At 38.4% G+C, this 16,437-nt stretch overlaps 1 protein-coding gene across 4 annotated transcripts in view; it reads right to left on the bottom strand.

The window, feature by feature from the left end:
* Positions 1-3,060: 3,060 nt before the first annotated feature.
* LOC141760126 (uncharacterized) overlaps positions 3,061-16,437 on the bottom strand; it is a 15,853-nt gene continuing 2,476 nt past the window's right edge. Inside the window, exons 2-6 of one of the 4 annotated variants that reach the window (XM_074622758.1) lie at positions 7,159-7,303; positions 4,278-5,174; positions 4,097-4,162; positions 3,911-3,989; positions 3,061-3,794 (exon numbers count right to left, since the gene is read on the bottom strand). In XM_074622758.1, the coding sequence (XP_074478859.1) occupies positions 3,617-3,794; positions 3,911-3,989; positions 4,097-4,162; positions 4,278-5,174; positions 7,159-7,255 (1,317 nt within the window). In that variant the 5' untranslated portion in view covers positions 7,256-7,303 and the 3' untranslated portion in view covers positions 3,061-3,616. Of the gene's footprint in view, positions 3,795-3,910; positions 3,990-4,096; positions 4,191-4,277; positions 5,175-7,158; positions 7,897-16,437 lie in introns of those variants that run through there. The other 3 variants (XM_074622759.1, XM_074622756.1, XM_074622757.1) reach the window with 3 other exon arrangements.

Here is a 16,437-nt window from a genome sequence, read left to right as displayed (position 1 = left end):
GTGGATGATGGACCTTGCCAGTTACATTTAATACAAGGACCAAGTAAGAGAAAATATCAAAGTTGGTGTACATGACTCAGAACAATTGTTACAGATCAGCCACCTTACTGAATGGTTGTTACTATCAATGTGTGTTTGTGTATTCTGAGACGTCTTCTCATGAAATTTCCATAAACACTGGACCAAAGGTTCAAAATAATGCAAACCGGGTTCATGAAAACAGAACGTGAACTGAATGAAATGGTGCTTCGTGTGGCATTATGATGTAAGTGATGGTTAAACACTGCGTTACCTTTGACTGTTTGACTTATGGGATTACACCGTGATGTCACACACATGGCCAAGCCTAAGAAGCAAAGCTTAGGGCTTAAGACCATAAGAGCAAGACGGTGTGACCTCTAAATTTGGCAACAAACAGTACAGGATGTGTTGCAGGGAGCTGTAAAGCTACAAATAGAGTATGTGAAGGGAGCCCTCACAGTTATTTATTACTTTTTGTATATATGTTCTGTATGAGTGACGCACTGAGTTTCTGTTTGTAGTCAAAAAGTATGCCTGTGTACTGGGATTTCTGTGTGTTCATGTGTGTTTCTGAGAGCAAGAGGAAGATTAACAAGGAAAGAAAATTCAATAATATAAAAGAAACAGGGGTGGCGTCTCTCAATCTCTCAGCAGGCCAGTGCATTGCTCTGTGTTTTATTTCAAACTGTTTATTTCTTTGCTACTTGACAACCTTGCCTTGACGATGTCAACTGCAGAGTGCAGTCAGTGTGATGACTAACACATTTCCGGATACAAGTTACCACCATTAATTTCAATAGAATACTGGGACTCGCATTTTAGTCGTAAAAGTAAAGTGTCTCCACCTCCCAGCTTTACTACACTCAGCGAGGAAGGCTGGGCTTTCCTCCCGAGATATTACTTAGATTCTGCAGCATGTAGTTTTTACACAGCAGATTTAAATGTAAATAACAAGCTTGTAATTACGTGTAGAGTTAATTAGCCGCAGTCACGTCTGTTTAGCAAGTGCAGGCTAAATTCTGCCTCCAGCACTCGCATACATCTGAAGCCGTAAGAACAAGGTCATTGGATGTTGGCTGAATGTGTACATGTTCTTGAGTTCAACTCCGTGTAGCAACTCTGTTTAAAAAAAAAAAAAGACAAGGTGAAAACGGGATTTATTTATTTCTCCTTTCGTATAAGCGACAGCTTATATAATGTTTAAAGTGCCTCCTTGCACTTTGTGTATATACTCTCTTTAGATAAAGTGTATAAATCAAATGTATAGAATTTGACATTTTATGTCATCTATCAGGACTGTTTTTGCTATGCTAAAAGTTTCTATAACTATATATATGCAACAATGTTAGTACAATATTAATTTTCCTTTTATGGGGCATTAGCTGTGCCAGTAGGTTGTTAACTTAGGCTTATTTACTTACAAACAATGCATTCAATTTATCTGTTTTTAAAAGAAACTACTGAGCTCCAAGTGTTTTCAGCTCTTTAATGAGTGAATGTTGATTATGAGCATGTTAAGGGTAACTTCAGTATTTTTCAACCTGGACCCTATTTTCATGATTTTGTGTCTAAGTGACTAATAGTGACAACAATTTCTGAAACTGGTCCAGTATTGAGGGATAAACCAAGCCGCGAAACAAGCTGTGAGGGCAAGTGAGCAGTGTCAATGTGCTATTACATTCACTAAAATGCTTGTTTTTACTACTGACAGACTCAGATTGTTATTATATGTGTCTCACAACATTATGGAAAGGACCCTACAGAGCAATAAAGTGTTTTTCTTACCTTTCATTTGATCTGGTCTGTTTGTTATTATGTACAAGTCTCACTCAAGAAAAGGTATCGTTGTGAAATCTGAATTTCCGTATACTCTGGCTCAAATAAATAATCATCAAATTCAAAGACCTCATCCACATTGTTGAAATCATCTTAATATTCAGCGATGACATTGAAAATATTTACAGTGAACTACGCTTTCTCTACTCCAACACGACAAACTTGCGTTTCCACCATGGATGTATTCCACTATTCCAGCGTTATCTTCCGGCAACACGTCACCTCACGATATTTCAGAACGAAACTTCTTGAGCGAGACTCTATCCATAATGTCAGACACTTAAAATAACAAGCAGAGCCTGTTGTGGCAAAAACAAGCACTTTTAGTGGACGTAAATGACCACGCCAGCTTGTCCCAATAGGATTACATTGCAGCACGTGAGCAGCTGCCCTCTACAGCGCTCTCCCTCAATACAGGACCAATTTCAGAAGTTGTTATTTGTTGAATCACGATTAGTCAATTAGACACAAAAACATGGCAAAATAGAGTCCAGATTGAATAATACCGAAGTTACCCTTTAAGGTACTCGGGGCATGGAACATTGGTGAAGATGCAGCTATGTCTACATGCTGTGACACCTCTGCAAGCCATCCAGTGTTTGGCTCAATGTCCTCCAAAATGGAAGAGAGTCTTCCTGATTAATATCAACATACCATGAGTCATGTCAAAAACCCTATTTTCTATTTATTAATTTATCACATCACTTTCCCATCTATTGCATTTGTTATTGGGCCTTGATCTAAATGAGATCATTAGTCGGCTGGCCTAGTGTAGCGAGTGTTTTCTATGAACATGTGAAATTGTGCAATCTTTAGGCAATAATAAAAACATGTATTTTCTATCTTTCTTTTTGATTCTATGCACATATTGGTCCAAGAATGTATTCCACATTCCCCTTGTGTCAGACGTTCATTGTGATGCAAAACGTCTTTTGGACTTTGACCGGCTAAATGCAAGCAGGATTGAATGCACTCGTACTAAATAACAGACCACAAGCTATATTTGTCAGGCGAATGGACTGAACGTGTGTAAATGTTTTAATACTTGTAAATACTAAATTGAAATAAATAAATGTTTATTGATGAGCTGCCGTTGTGTTCATTTCTCAGATGAGGGCAGGTGTGAGAAGCGATAAGTGCATATTACAACCGCTGCAGTGCTGTGTAGGTTGTCAAGAGAAGCTAATGAATTACTGGGCTGAGCACTGTTCAATACTCAGAGCTTCTTTAATGAATGTTGTGGAAACAACAGAACTGCTTAATATAAGTTACAATCCACAATACAGTCATCAATAATGTTATTAAAAAGAGTTTAAAAATAATATTACAACGATATTTTTCACCAGACTGGACACAGAATCATTTTTTCTCTTCTAATTGTGAGTAAAAAAACATTTAATTATTTACAAAAAAAAAACAGGAAATAAAACACTGTAAAGACTTTGTTTGAAATAAAAGAGATGTTTGTGCATCGTACCCGACCAGTTTTGTACTTAACAGTTAATACAATAGTTGATATGGCAATAAATGCATCAACCGAAATATAAAATAATAAAAGTTTCAAAGTAAAGAGAAAGTCAGCAGGAAAAGCCAGACCATGATTGTGGTTCAGACTGGGCTCAGAGCTGTGAAAGTCCACAGAAACCTTTTGCTCAACTGCCCCGACAGTTTTGTTCCTCTGATCAAATCCATCTGCTTCAAACGCACTCGTGTGGTTCTGTGATGAGTCTCAAGCCTCCAGAGGGTCTGTTTCTGAACCTCAGTGTGATGAATATTTCTCTGGGAGCTCGTCCAGAGGGATGACTGTGTACTCTGACGCCTTTCCATTCTCTTTGGGATTGTCTTTGTGCAGGAATGTCTCCATCTCTAGCCCCCTCTGCTGGTTTGAGTCGTTAGTTTTGGTCTCTTGCTGGGATGCCTTGCTTGGTCCATTCCACCTGCGCAAAAAGGAACAGTGAGAATTTAATTCTAAGCTCACAATAGTAATAATTAAAATAAATATATATGTATATATATATTTTATTTTTTTGTTTGTCTGCTTTTAAAGTCTTACTTGTCTCTGGTAGCGATGGCAACGAAGAGCATTACAAGTGCTGCAATACCAACAACAAAACCAACGATGATGATCCAACCTGGAGAAATGGGAGAGTCGGAGTTAATCAGATGGACTGTCTTAATCATGCAGAGTTTAATCATGCAGAAATCTGGTTTATTATGTGTATTTTTGTTCTGGACTTACTTGGTGTTTTGTGTTCTTTGTTCTGGGATTCCGGCTGAATCGGAGGATCTCCCACTTTGCTTTCTGCTTGAACCAAGAACAGAAAAAACATAGGCTTAAAATCGTCCAAAGGCAATGTCAATAAAAACATTATGATAGTGATTGTAGGCAGAACTATTTTAGACAGGTATAGGATATTTACCAACACCACCAAAACGTCTTGGCTCTGCCATTTTTACAATCTCCATTCCTGATCCTAATTCTGATCCTTCGCCTGTTCCTGATGCAGTGCTAGTTTCTGTCATGGAGGTTGATGATGCAGTGCTAGCTTCTGTCGTGGAGGTTGATGATGCAGCGCTAGTTTCTGTCGTGGAGGTTGATGATGCAGTGCTAGCTTCTGTCGTGGAGGTTGATGATGCAGCGCTAGTTTCTGTCGTGGAGGTTGATGATGCAGTGCTAGCTTCTGTCGTGGAGGTTGATGATGCAGCGCTAGTTTCTGTCGTGGAGGTTGATGATGCAGCGCTAGTTTCTGTCGTGGAGATTGATGATGCAGTGCTAGCTTCTGTGTTGGAGCTCGAGGTCATACTGGAGGTTGTAGTCGAGTCCGTCTGTCCATCTCCAGACCCTGAATCCGAACTCTGGGTGCTCAGGAAGTGAAAGATGGAGACAGCAAGGTCAGTGGTTTGAGATACCGGGATGCGGTCTGGGGTGACGCTTGACTGGGCTTCGTTTGCCACTGATGAAGTGGTAAAGCTAGCATGATGGCTTTGGGTGGTGGTCAAATCTGAACTGGAGTCATCAGTGTGCCCTGGCACCACTGTGGAGGTAGAGCTCGGAGCATCTGAAACACTCTGAGTTGTGGTTGAAAACTGGAGGGACACAGAGGTCGTGGATACGTCGTTGGTCTCCCCTATATAGCCCTCAACCGCGTCGCTCACTGTGGAGTCAGAGGACGGCTGCTGGGATGCTTGAACGGTCGTGTCTCCTTTGGGTGATTCGGTTGTGAGTGAAGGGAGGGAAAAGTGGTCGACGAGGAACCCCTCCGTCACGGCCTGCCTCATGACCTCATCCTCAGCTTTGGTGGGGATCTGGGTCACAGCTAGGACAAGGAAAGACAGAAAAATCCACAGGTCACATTGGAGTGTTTACATACCAGCCCTGACATGAGCGGAAAGGAAAGTTACCAAGTCTCTCTGATGTGTTACAAAATCACCACGCACGGCTTAAGAGTTTCACCCAAAGTCTTGTATAAACTTGTGTTGCGTTCTTCTTTGATGAGGTGTGGTGAGGGACGGTAATGATTAACCTGGGTGACTAATCGTCTATAAGAGAGCTAACAAAAGAGAGGCAGTCTCATCAAAGCATCAGTTTAGCAAGACAAACCGCACTTTTGACACACCCAGTACAAGGGTAAACCATGACTGTTCTTTTTCTTTGTTTTAGTTGGATGGAAGCCATTGTCAAGGTTTTTTTTTTTTGCCATTAGGGAGGCGGAAGCAAGGCCAAATAAGGCAATGTACTGTATAATTAATGCAAATATTCATTGTTTTTTGCTCATTTTTTAATATTTCATAACATACATGAATCAGTAATGAAAAGAAGGCTTTTAGCATGTGCTCAAGTATTATCGTCAGGTTGTACTTTGCTTTGTACTCCACTGCATTTCAATAGGAAATAAGGTGCTCTTCACTCCACTACATTTACCTGACAGATGTAGCTACAACTTACTTTTCAGAATTTTTTTTCTACAAAAAAATATACAATAAGCTTGCAAAATACAATAGAGAATAATACAATAGAGAATAAACCAGTGGTTTACAACTGTGTATGAGTTTAAAAAAACCTTCTCAAATGGTTTCATTTAAAGTGCTCTTCAGGGTCCAAAGAGGAAAAATAATCCAGTATTTAATTAGAAAAAGGAAAGATAGTAAAAAATTAATAAATTTTTTTGTGGCAGAATATTTGTTTTTGTTCTTTATGCCCCATTAATCAATGAATGACCCCTTCGATTTATGTTGTGACCTCTTGGAGGGGCCTGACTCCCCCTAGGTCGGGAACCTCTGGCCTAACCTATATAAAGTCGTTAACAGCTTTACCTCGGCCAACTACAACCATAAAATACACAGTGATACAACAGTATTAACAATCTAACGCATAATACTATCAGTTCCAGGAATCATTTAATATATAACATATATATATATATATAATAATACTTCTGAAATTTTACTTTAATTTTAAACACTTGACTTGTAATACTTCTAATACCTTATTTTTACATTGTGTTATTGGTACTGTCACTTAAGTAAATTACCCAAGTACTTCTCCCACATCTGGCCATAATAAGCAACAATCTGTTTCCTTGAAATATCTCAATAAAATAAGAATAATATATATATTTTTTTTTTAAAAAGTGAATAAAAATAAATAACTAAAAAAGGCCTAAGAATCAAATGCTCCACTGTCCATTTCTGCCCGGTCATGTTCAGCTCCGGTGTTCCCTATGAAGTTACCCGTTTGCCCAAACTTGTGTAACAGCTCTTTGCTGATCTTTGGTTTCACATTACTCCAGACATACGCATTAATGCGCCTCCTGGAGCAGCTCGGAACATTTCACAAAGATCTCTGTGTGTAATCTGGAGGTGCCAGTGAAACCTGCACACCGACAATGAAATACTACTCTGGAATTTCTAGTGAAAGAGGTAGAGCTGAAACATAAAGAGCATCTTAGGGAAGGGAGGGGAGTGCTGACTCGGGGTAAGAATAAGGACACCATGAGAATTATTGAAATTTCAGAGGTCTGTATAGAAGAATTATTGTGTTTGTCAGACTGCAAAACCCATGACTATTTACTACCTGAGTCCTCAGGTGAACGAATCTTAACGAATTTTATTTATGACCACCAAGGATATAAAAAAATCGACCTGGATTTGGATCTTAATTGTACAGTTTAATCCTATAAAACAAAATTGCGTGGCTTATAAAATCACGCAGCTAAAGCTAGATACTCTAAAATAGAAAGTGTTTCAGAGACATACACTGTGAAAAAACAGTTTAAATAAGAAAAAAAGACTTTCACTTACTATTAACAGGTGTTGAGTGGACAACAGCAAGAAGTCCAAGAATAACCGCAAAAAGAAGATTCCTCATCTTCATGCCAGAAACTTGTGACGCAGCCATGGTCTGAAGTTGACTTGTTAGAGAGCCGGAACTATTTGGCAAGCTGAACTGATAATGAAGCAGATGAATCGTGCGCATGTCTTTTATACACATGCAGCGGTAGGTGTTACTTCAGTTCAACAATGGCTGGTGACACACAAACACACACAGGAGGGCTGGCACACCTGCGAACACACCTTTTTCCTCACACACTTTCCCACGCTTTCTTTCCCTCTCTTCCTCAGGCAAAACAAACAAACACTCCAGTTGTTCAGGAAGTTAATTCAGTTTTCGGGTACTTTTTTACTGGAAGAGAATGAAAAACAGAAAGCATCAGTTACTTAAGAAATATGTCTGAATGATCACAATAACCCCTTCAGTTCAACATAATACAAAATAAAATGACAACAAACACCGTCGATGACCCTAAATCTTATGTTTACTGCACGTTAATGTTTATAGACGCCATAAAACAATCCATGGCAGACAGATATTAACAAAAATCACCCAATACAACACCACCAGCACCAGAAAAGCTACATTTCTTTTCTTCTACTGTTCCTTAGAAACTCTGCCCCGCGGTTGTATGCGTCCGCCAACGAGTCAAGTTGCAGTTTATATCCATGTCCGTCCAAAATATTATCACTACATCATTTATCCTATCAGACATTTGTGTGAAATTGTTCTAATTAGCATAGGAATTATTGAGTTATGGACAAAAACATGTTTTGTGAGGTCACAGTGACCTTTGACCACTAAATTCTAATCAGTTAATTCTTAAGATAAGATAAGATAAGATAAGATATTCCTTTATTAGTCCCGCAGTGGGGAAATTTGCAAAGAAAACTTGAGTGGACGTTTGAGCCAAATGTGATGAAATTTCACTTTCTCACTTTCAAGAATGGGACGGACGTAAGATCACAGTGACCTTGACCTTTGACCGCCTAAATATAATCAATTCATTCTTGATTCCTGTCGCCGACGCGGAGACATAAGAATAGAGAACCTAACAAAAATGGAAGGAAAATAGGTTGGATGTAAAATTAAATAATAATAAAATAAACTTACAGTTGTAATGTCTGACATCTATATATACACACACACATATATACATACATACATACATACATGCATGCATACATACATGCATGCATACATACATGCATGCATACATACATACATACATACATACATACTGTACATACATACTTACACACATACAATAGAAACAAGGGAATATAAACAAAACTAATAAGATTATATAGGGAGTGGAATATTCAATTTAAGAAAAATTAAAACAAATATATATATATATATATATTTATTTGACATTTTCTTTTTCTTTAAAAAAATAAAATGTCAAATTTAGTGAAACCACTCCGCACACCGTGCGAAACCGCATTCACGGAAGTATAAAATCCGATAGCTGACAGTTGGGAAATACCCTGGAAACAGTTCAACACCTCAACTCCAGTAGAAACATGATAAATGATATGCGTTTCTGGAGATAAACAAAGAAACACACCCTTTTTTTTTTTTATCAGTACTTCCTTATCATTCTATCTTTCACCATTCTCACATCTCAGGAGATGAGTTTCAACCAAACAAGAATCTTAATTTTTGGCTTCAAAAGATTTTTGCCACAAACTCAGCTCAGTATCATCTCCCTGCCGGCGGTGTGTACTGTTTGTAATGACTGTTGTGATTTGCTGGTATGTGACGGAAATCGATGCGTCACAGCAGAGCTTCAGCCTCGGGCTATCTGGCACGTTCGTGAATCTGAGACAGTCGTCATAAATTACTCAGCATGTGAGTGGGTGAGCACTTGTCCAATCTTGCACTCCACACCCAGAAGAGGCTCATTTCTGTCACAGTTTAGAGTTGAAGTTTACAATACGTTAGCGATGATGCGTAACAGGAAGCTCGCAACACAAATCTTGCCATCACAAGCGTGTAATAGTCAGCTTTCACTGGCTAGACACTGCTAATGATTCAGTATTCAGCAGTGGGGTTGTCCAGTGAGAGTGTAGGTTGTCTAGGTAACAGAAGTGGGTTAACACATTATGTAATGGGAGAAGTTAAATCTAATCAGGGGAAGTCAATGTCGTTTTTGATTTTAAAAAAAAGGATATAGTTTTTGTCAAATTATTGTAATATAATAACAAAAAGTCAAACCTCTTTATTATTATAAAGCCCGTTCTCATTCCCAGGGCGTCAAATACTGATGCTTTGTCACGGCCGTTGGCGTTCAATACCGCCACGCACGGCACCCTTTTGCTGCAGTAAGAGACTTTCCATTAACTACAATGTAAAACCATCCATGGCAACAGTAAACGCACAGGGAAAGTGCTGGGGTGATGTAATTTAAAGAGCCAAAGTGACACACAAGTTGGCCGGGGAGGGGAGGTGGATGGGACCAACAACACAGGGCGTTCATCCAGGAGACAGCCGCTTGTGTCCCGTGCGTTACATTTCACTTAACAATCAACTGTTCGTTCGTGTCCTGTGTTCACAACGTCAAGACATATTTTCACTGTAAGTGCGTAGTAATTTTTAAGCCCAACCATGTTGTTTTTTCCTAAACCTAACTAAGTGTTTTGTTGCCTGAACCTAGCACGTGTTTTTGTTTAATTCACAACATTAAGCACGTGTTTACTGCGACCGGAAAGTGATGCCGAGGGGTCTGACAAAGCGTCAGTATGTGACGAGTTGAGATAAGAATGTGTTGCATTATCCCTTAGAGAATATTGCCCTTTGAATACTTGAGTTATAACAAAGGCTGCCTTTTTTAATGGAAATTGTAGCTAGAACTTTGGGGCAGTAAACTAACGTCAGTAGTTTGGGGAAAAGGTTGAGATTTATGAAGGCTAACTGGCTATGTATTTCATCATCCTGCAAACTTCAATGGCTTGTCACTTCAATCCATAATGACTGAATTCCAATTTTGAAAATTTTCTTTCACCTTTTGAGATATTTGGACTCAGAGCAGTATTTCACTTTGGTTGAACTTTTTTTTTCATTTTTCAAAAGCAAGCATTGATATGAAGCTGTGAACATTTGGCCCACGGTTTTTCTTCAGTAAGTGCATCTAAATCTTGAAAAGTGAACCAGCCTGAATTTCAAAAACGTGGTCTGAACACTCTGGCATAATGCCACACACCTGAGGAAAATTTAAGAGGATCAATTTTGGTTTTCATATTTTTCTCAAGTGATAAAACCCAAACACACACATCCATCTCGGCATTACCAGATTTTTCAAACTCTAAAACATGACAGGATTTTTTCTGTGTTCACGTACAATCAAATGTGTGAATGGATAAACACAGAGAGAGAACACAGGGTATTTTAAGGGCAGGTCTACTGGGCATGTGCACGCCAATTAGCAGCCATTGTAAAAGACTCCCTCCCTCACTGTTATCTCATGTTTCATGGCAGCCACCATTGTTCCCGTCTCCAAAGTCCCAGCTCTCTCTCTCTCTTTGCAGCTCTCACATCTATTACCACCATGAATAATCAAGAGTAACTAGCCAGCCTTTATCACCGCTATTCTACCATGGACAAATATCCGCCTCAGTTTGCACATTTCTGGATCAGATTCATAAAAACACATGATAGCGGTGCTCATTGCCGCCTCAGAACAGTATTGTTTATTGCTTGACTGCTATCCAATTTTGATATCAGTGACATGTGAAAAGGATTTAGAAATACAGTACAAACCGGGAGGTAGATAATGTTTCAAAAGACAGTGAAATATTACGTCCGCTGGAAATTTGGAAAGATTTTGCATCATGTAATCTGAATTAAATCCATAAATGCATATTTTTTCATTTCAAGTCACTGAAGTGATTAGGCTTTATTTGTTCGCACAATTAAAACATCCTGGTAGAAAACATGATAGAGTTTAATTAATAGATATGTTCAGGGTACGAGAAAAGCCAAAGGGCTTATGCTACAATATTACATTAAATACTCCAATAAACACTTAATTATTATTAATTAACTTAATTGAAAACTCCAATACCCTTAAAAAAATGAGTGTGCATGTTTCATATCAGTCACAAAAGTAATAAGCTTCTCTTCTCCACTGCCACCTTTCGTCAGGGACCAAAATGTTTTGTTTTGTCTGAAATCAGTTCCCAGTTTTATAGTTAATCGCTGTACAGTGAATTGAATGTTGGGGCAGTGATTACAGTAAGTTACATTTTAAAAGAACACTGGTGAGTCAATGACCTGCAAAACAATTTTTAGGATGCACACAAAAATGACATCAAATGAAAAACATAACTTTTAGCTATACTGTAAAAAAAAATCATGAACAATAATGAGTAAACTCTTCTACTTATGTACGCACTGTAGCTGTAAAAGAATAGTTAAATTCCGTTGGCTTTTCAAGGACTTTTCATAGCATGGACAACACAGTCCAAACAAACAATAAAAGTTGGCTGTGGCTTAGAGGTAGAGCGGGTCGTCCACTAATCGCAAGATCGGCGGTTCGATCCCCGGCTCCTCCAGTCCACATGTTGAAGTGTCCTTGGGCAAGATACAGAACCCAAAATTGCTCCCGAAGGCTGAGCCATCGGTGTGCGAATGAGTATTTAGATTAGATCCTGATGGGCAAAGTTGGCACCTTGCATGGCAGCCTCTGCCACCAGTGTATGAACGGGTGAGTGCTGACATGTAGTGTAAAGCGTTGAGTGGTTGGAAGACTAGAAAAGCGCTATATAAATGCAAGTCCATTTACCATTTAACCCTCCTGATGTCTTTTGACCCATTTGACCCATTTTCAAACTTCATTATATCATAAATATGGATGTCTTTCACCAAAATTACATGGATGGTTCCCTTATATGGTCTTTGCAAAAATAAATAATGACCACTACTTTCGTTGCATTATGGGTATTTTATTCAAAATTATAGCACCTGTGGTGTTCCTGGGTCAATTTTGACCCGATGGTGCAATGTGTCACACTGTCATTAAACATTTTTTTTATACTATAATATTTGTAATATTCGGACTAAACTTTGACATATACCGGTCTGTGATAATCCATCAACATTATTCCTCCAATTTTGAGTATAGTCCAAATAATTCATAATTTCTGCATTTTTTCCTAAAAAATGAGGTTTAATTTCATATAAATTAGGTATATTGACCATGAATTCCAAAAAAAGTGTAAAACTTGTGGTAATGAGTTGGAATGAAGTTGGCCAAAAAGGTGTAATACAGAATTGGGTGATAATTTATAATGTACGCTTTAAAAACAGTCAAACCAGACCAGGTAAATTTTGACCCGGGAAGACAAAAGTTGCATGGTTGAAATGAACTGATTTACAGTAAGTATGCTATAGTGAGTTAGCATTGAAGATAGCAATACTGTCATGGCTTGCAAACTGTCACCACTAAATCAAAGTTAACCGTTATTAATTGTATAAAGCTGCACTCATGTTTACTCTGCTGTGTCTGACCAAGGTTTGAATTCATCATAATAAATGATGCAGGACTGACAAAGTCCTCTTCTTTTCATTTGAGTTCATAGCCATATGAACATTTTCTATGATTTACCATTGTTTACCATGCTGTTAGTAGGCCACATGTGGTACTTTGTTTACTTGCTTCCCAAGAATTGCACTGATTCAGTTTGACGAAAGTGGAACATTTGGTTCAGGGACCTGAATTTAAACAGAACGCCAAGTTCGCTGGATTTTGTTACACCCAAGAAAATAAAGCAGCTGACTACGTGCGCCATTCATCTCCTTCTAAACTGGAAATCGGTTTGAGACACACCCAATGTTTGTGTCTCCATGGTGTTAGCTGTTTAGGGGATGAAGGATAGCAAAACACCGATGTCTCCTCCCCGAATCTGACTTTATGACATCACTGACAAAACATGGCAGGCAGCTAAAAGGAGCCGCTCCTTTTCAGTTGCAGATTAATTATGCCCCACAGGTTTAAAGAAGTATGATACCTGGGATGGGCCTATTAAAACTGATGCAACGTGTCAAATTTGTTGCAAATAGACCCACCATAAAAATCTGCAAAATATTGGACATGACAGGTTATTAATATTAATGAAATACAAAGTTTGTACCATGCATGTACTACTTTTCTTTGGAAGATCTGGGTATGGTGTTATCTTGTTTAATGTAAAAAAAAATATCCAAGTGAGTCTGCAATGTGTTGTACATATCTACAATGTTTGTACATCATTTTTCTCAGTTGAAAAAAAAATCATAGAAATAATGTTTTGACTTCATGGGAAATCTGACAGTATTCGAAGGTAAAACAACATATCTTCTCACATTACTGTAATTACGAGTTTCTTTTCCTGGTTGATTAAGTTGGAATATTTCCTGGCTGACAAAATGCAGTTGCCAGACTCCCACGCAGATCAACCAAATACTGTATTACTATCAGATCATGCTTGATTATTAGCTTGTTAGAATTGTTAGAATTGTTTTCTTTAATATTCCCTGTAGATCATCTGTTTTTATGCCTGCTGTTATGTTTGAAAGTGTGTTTTGTTGCATTTCCATTTACTCTATTATAATTAATGTCTGTAACACATTTCATGGCATTCTATCCAATAGTTGTATGGGGGGAAAAAACATGTCAACTCAATGATGGCTCTAGATGAAAAGGATATCACCAAAGTCATTAGCATTGTCTGAGAACCGTGAATATTTGTACCAAATGTGTGTACCAAAACACAGTTGTTTAGAAAAGACATGAACACTTCCAAGTTGAACTGCATTTCCAAAAAAAAGCATTAAAATCAGCAAATGTGCACACAGAACAGCTCGTCGAAGTGATACAAAATACTATTAAAGATTGTGGGCCTGTTTCAACTCCGTTTCTACAGCCCTATTTAGCCTGCGTGTGTGCCTCCGGTGCAGTAGTAGAATTTAATGACACTTCAGTCTTACTCCGACGAGCACTCTGACGAGAGGCAGACCCTCACCGACATCTGCCAGACTAAAGATTGGCCAAAAATGGGAACTTCCCTAGAGTACGCACAGTTACCCTTTCTCATATGCAATAGGAGTTGGAGTCTTTTCAACAGGAAACAAAGCCAAGCTGTGAGGAGGAGGAGTGGCTGTATGGAGCAACTGCGAACCAAACAACAAGATAGCATGTTCAGACTAGATGCACGAGCTGTCATGAAATAGATCTCTTTAACGTTTATGACTTCCTTTGAATAAAATGACATATATGGTATTGGCATTTATGGATGGCATATGCAGCACACGTTTGTATGGGTTCAACATCGAGGCAGATTTAGGAAAAGAAGGGGAACAGGGGGACTCTGTCATTTACAGTATTTAGAGGCAGAGATTACCTAAAGCAACACATGTTAATAAGGAATCACGTGAATGTATATTCCAGCATCTTTTTGCTCTATACCATGCACTCTTGCACTACTTGTTCTTTGGCTCTGCATATGCAGTATTCCATAAAAATATGACCTGTATGCTGTATGTTTGTTATCCAGCTCTTGTCTGTATATTATATATATGTGTTTAGCTGTATATCAATGTTATCTTCATTTAAAAATGTGTAGGCTGCACTGTGTATAAGTAGCCTTTATTGAGACTTCTGACAACAAATTAAATGTCCTTGTGTGTGTCAACATACTTTACCAAAAAGTTACTGGGCAAAGATGATTGGCTTTATTGACCATGAAAAATGTAGAAGAAGGTCTGCACACTGTAGCTCCCTTTAAGTGCAATTTTTTTGGCACATCTTAGTTAGTGACGTTTCAAGCAGATGCTCTTCTTCAGACTTAATAAATCTGCACAGAGACGCCACCTTAAAAAGTAAATGCTCTGGTCACATGATAGTCTCATCATACTGCCAGTGACCCAAATATCCCATATATTATCATAGGTGATGTGACATGTATATTAAGAAAAACAAAAATATATACAAAAATGCATAGCCTATGCAAACATTTAGCAATCAATAATATAGGTAAGTACCTCACAGCTCATAAGAATAACATCAAGTCCATGGCTGTCATACTTTATATATGGCCAGAATTATTGACCATAAAGTACATTGTAAGTTGTTTAAGTGTAATAGGTACAACATACAGTGTGATGTAGGTGGGAAAGATGGTTTATTAAGTTAGTTAGATGCAATGGTATCAATGGACATAGATGCAGTAAGCCTATTGATAAAACATGATGTTGTTTGGAAAAGGGGAATTCATTATGTTAGATATGATGGCATTACTGTGATCACGGTTTTTAAATTAGGATTTGAAGTAAACAGCTGGCAGGGGGTGATGTGAAAAACCCCATAACAGCAAGCCATCAAACCGAGCAGTGGAGGCTTAATAGGTCATAACACAGGCTTGAACAGAGATGTAATGTTGAACACTGAGGATGCTGTGGACAGTATCCAAAAGACACTTTTGATATGCAGTGAGAGACTATGGAACATGTTTAATGACATGGGTGGTCCTGCAGGATAAATTGAATTGTATGAGTAAAGATAAAAGACTAGATTTGATTAGATTCAATTTCATCCTCATTACACAAAGTAAGTAGGCCTACCATTGCAACAAAATGCAGTTCAGCGTCTAACCAGATGGTGAAACAGTAGCAAAGCGCATATATAAAGACGAATGAAAGTACATTTTGTTGCCAATACTTTTAGTTGAGTCGATGTTTGAATACATGGAGTTTTATTTGGAATGGTATTTTTAGGCTATGGCAGTGATCTTCCCAGGGGTATTATTAGGGCCCGAGCACGAAGTGCAAGGAAACCTATTGTTTTTCTAAGGATTATTATTTTTCCGCTGGGAGATTGCCTTTTTGGGACCTTAGCCATCCCCAAAAACTCACCAAAAATGGAATATGCGTCAGAACTGGTGGGAAATTCAATGTTCTGGAGTGATTGGGCTCGGGTGTTACCAGCGGGCGAGATAGCGCCCCCTAATGTAGGCAGTTTTTCAGAGAAAGTTTCTTCAATCGTCACAAAATTCAAGTATGTCATTGCTCACATCCTCATACCCGGATGAAATATTTCTGAGATTTTTTCGGCAACCAGCGATCTTGGACTTCCTGCGTGTTTTTAAAATTTACGAACACATGTTTGAAGACTTTAGGATGCACAAAAACTCATGAAACTTTACACGCACATCCAAACTAGTAATTACTTTGATTTAGTGGTGAAATTTTGCTTGGGCGTGGTATGTTGG

Source organism: Sebastes fasciatus, chromosome 2, assembly GCF_043250625.1.
Source record: "Sebastes fasciatus isolate fSebFas1 chromosome 2, fSebFas1.pri, whole genome shotgun sequence".
NCBI classification, from domain to species: Eukaryota; Metazoa; Chordata; class Actinopteri; order Perciformes; family Sebastidae; genus Sebastes; species Sebastes fasciatus.
The sequence above is the reverse complement of the archived record's forward strand: the minus strand, read 5'-3'. Positions and strand labels throughout refer to the sequence as shown.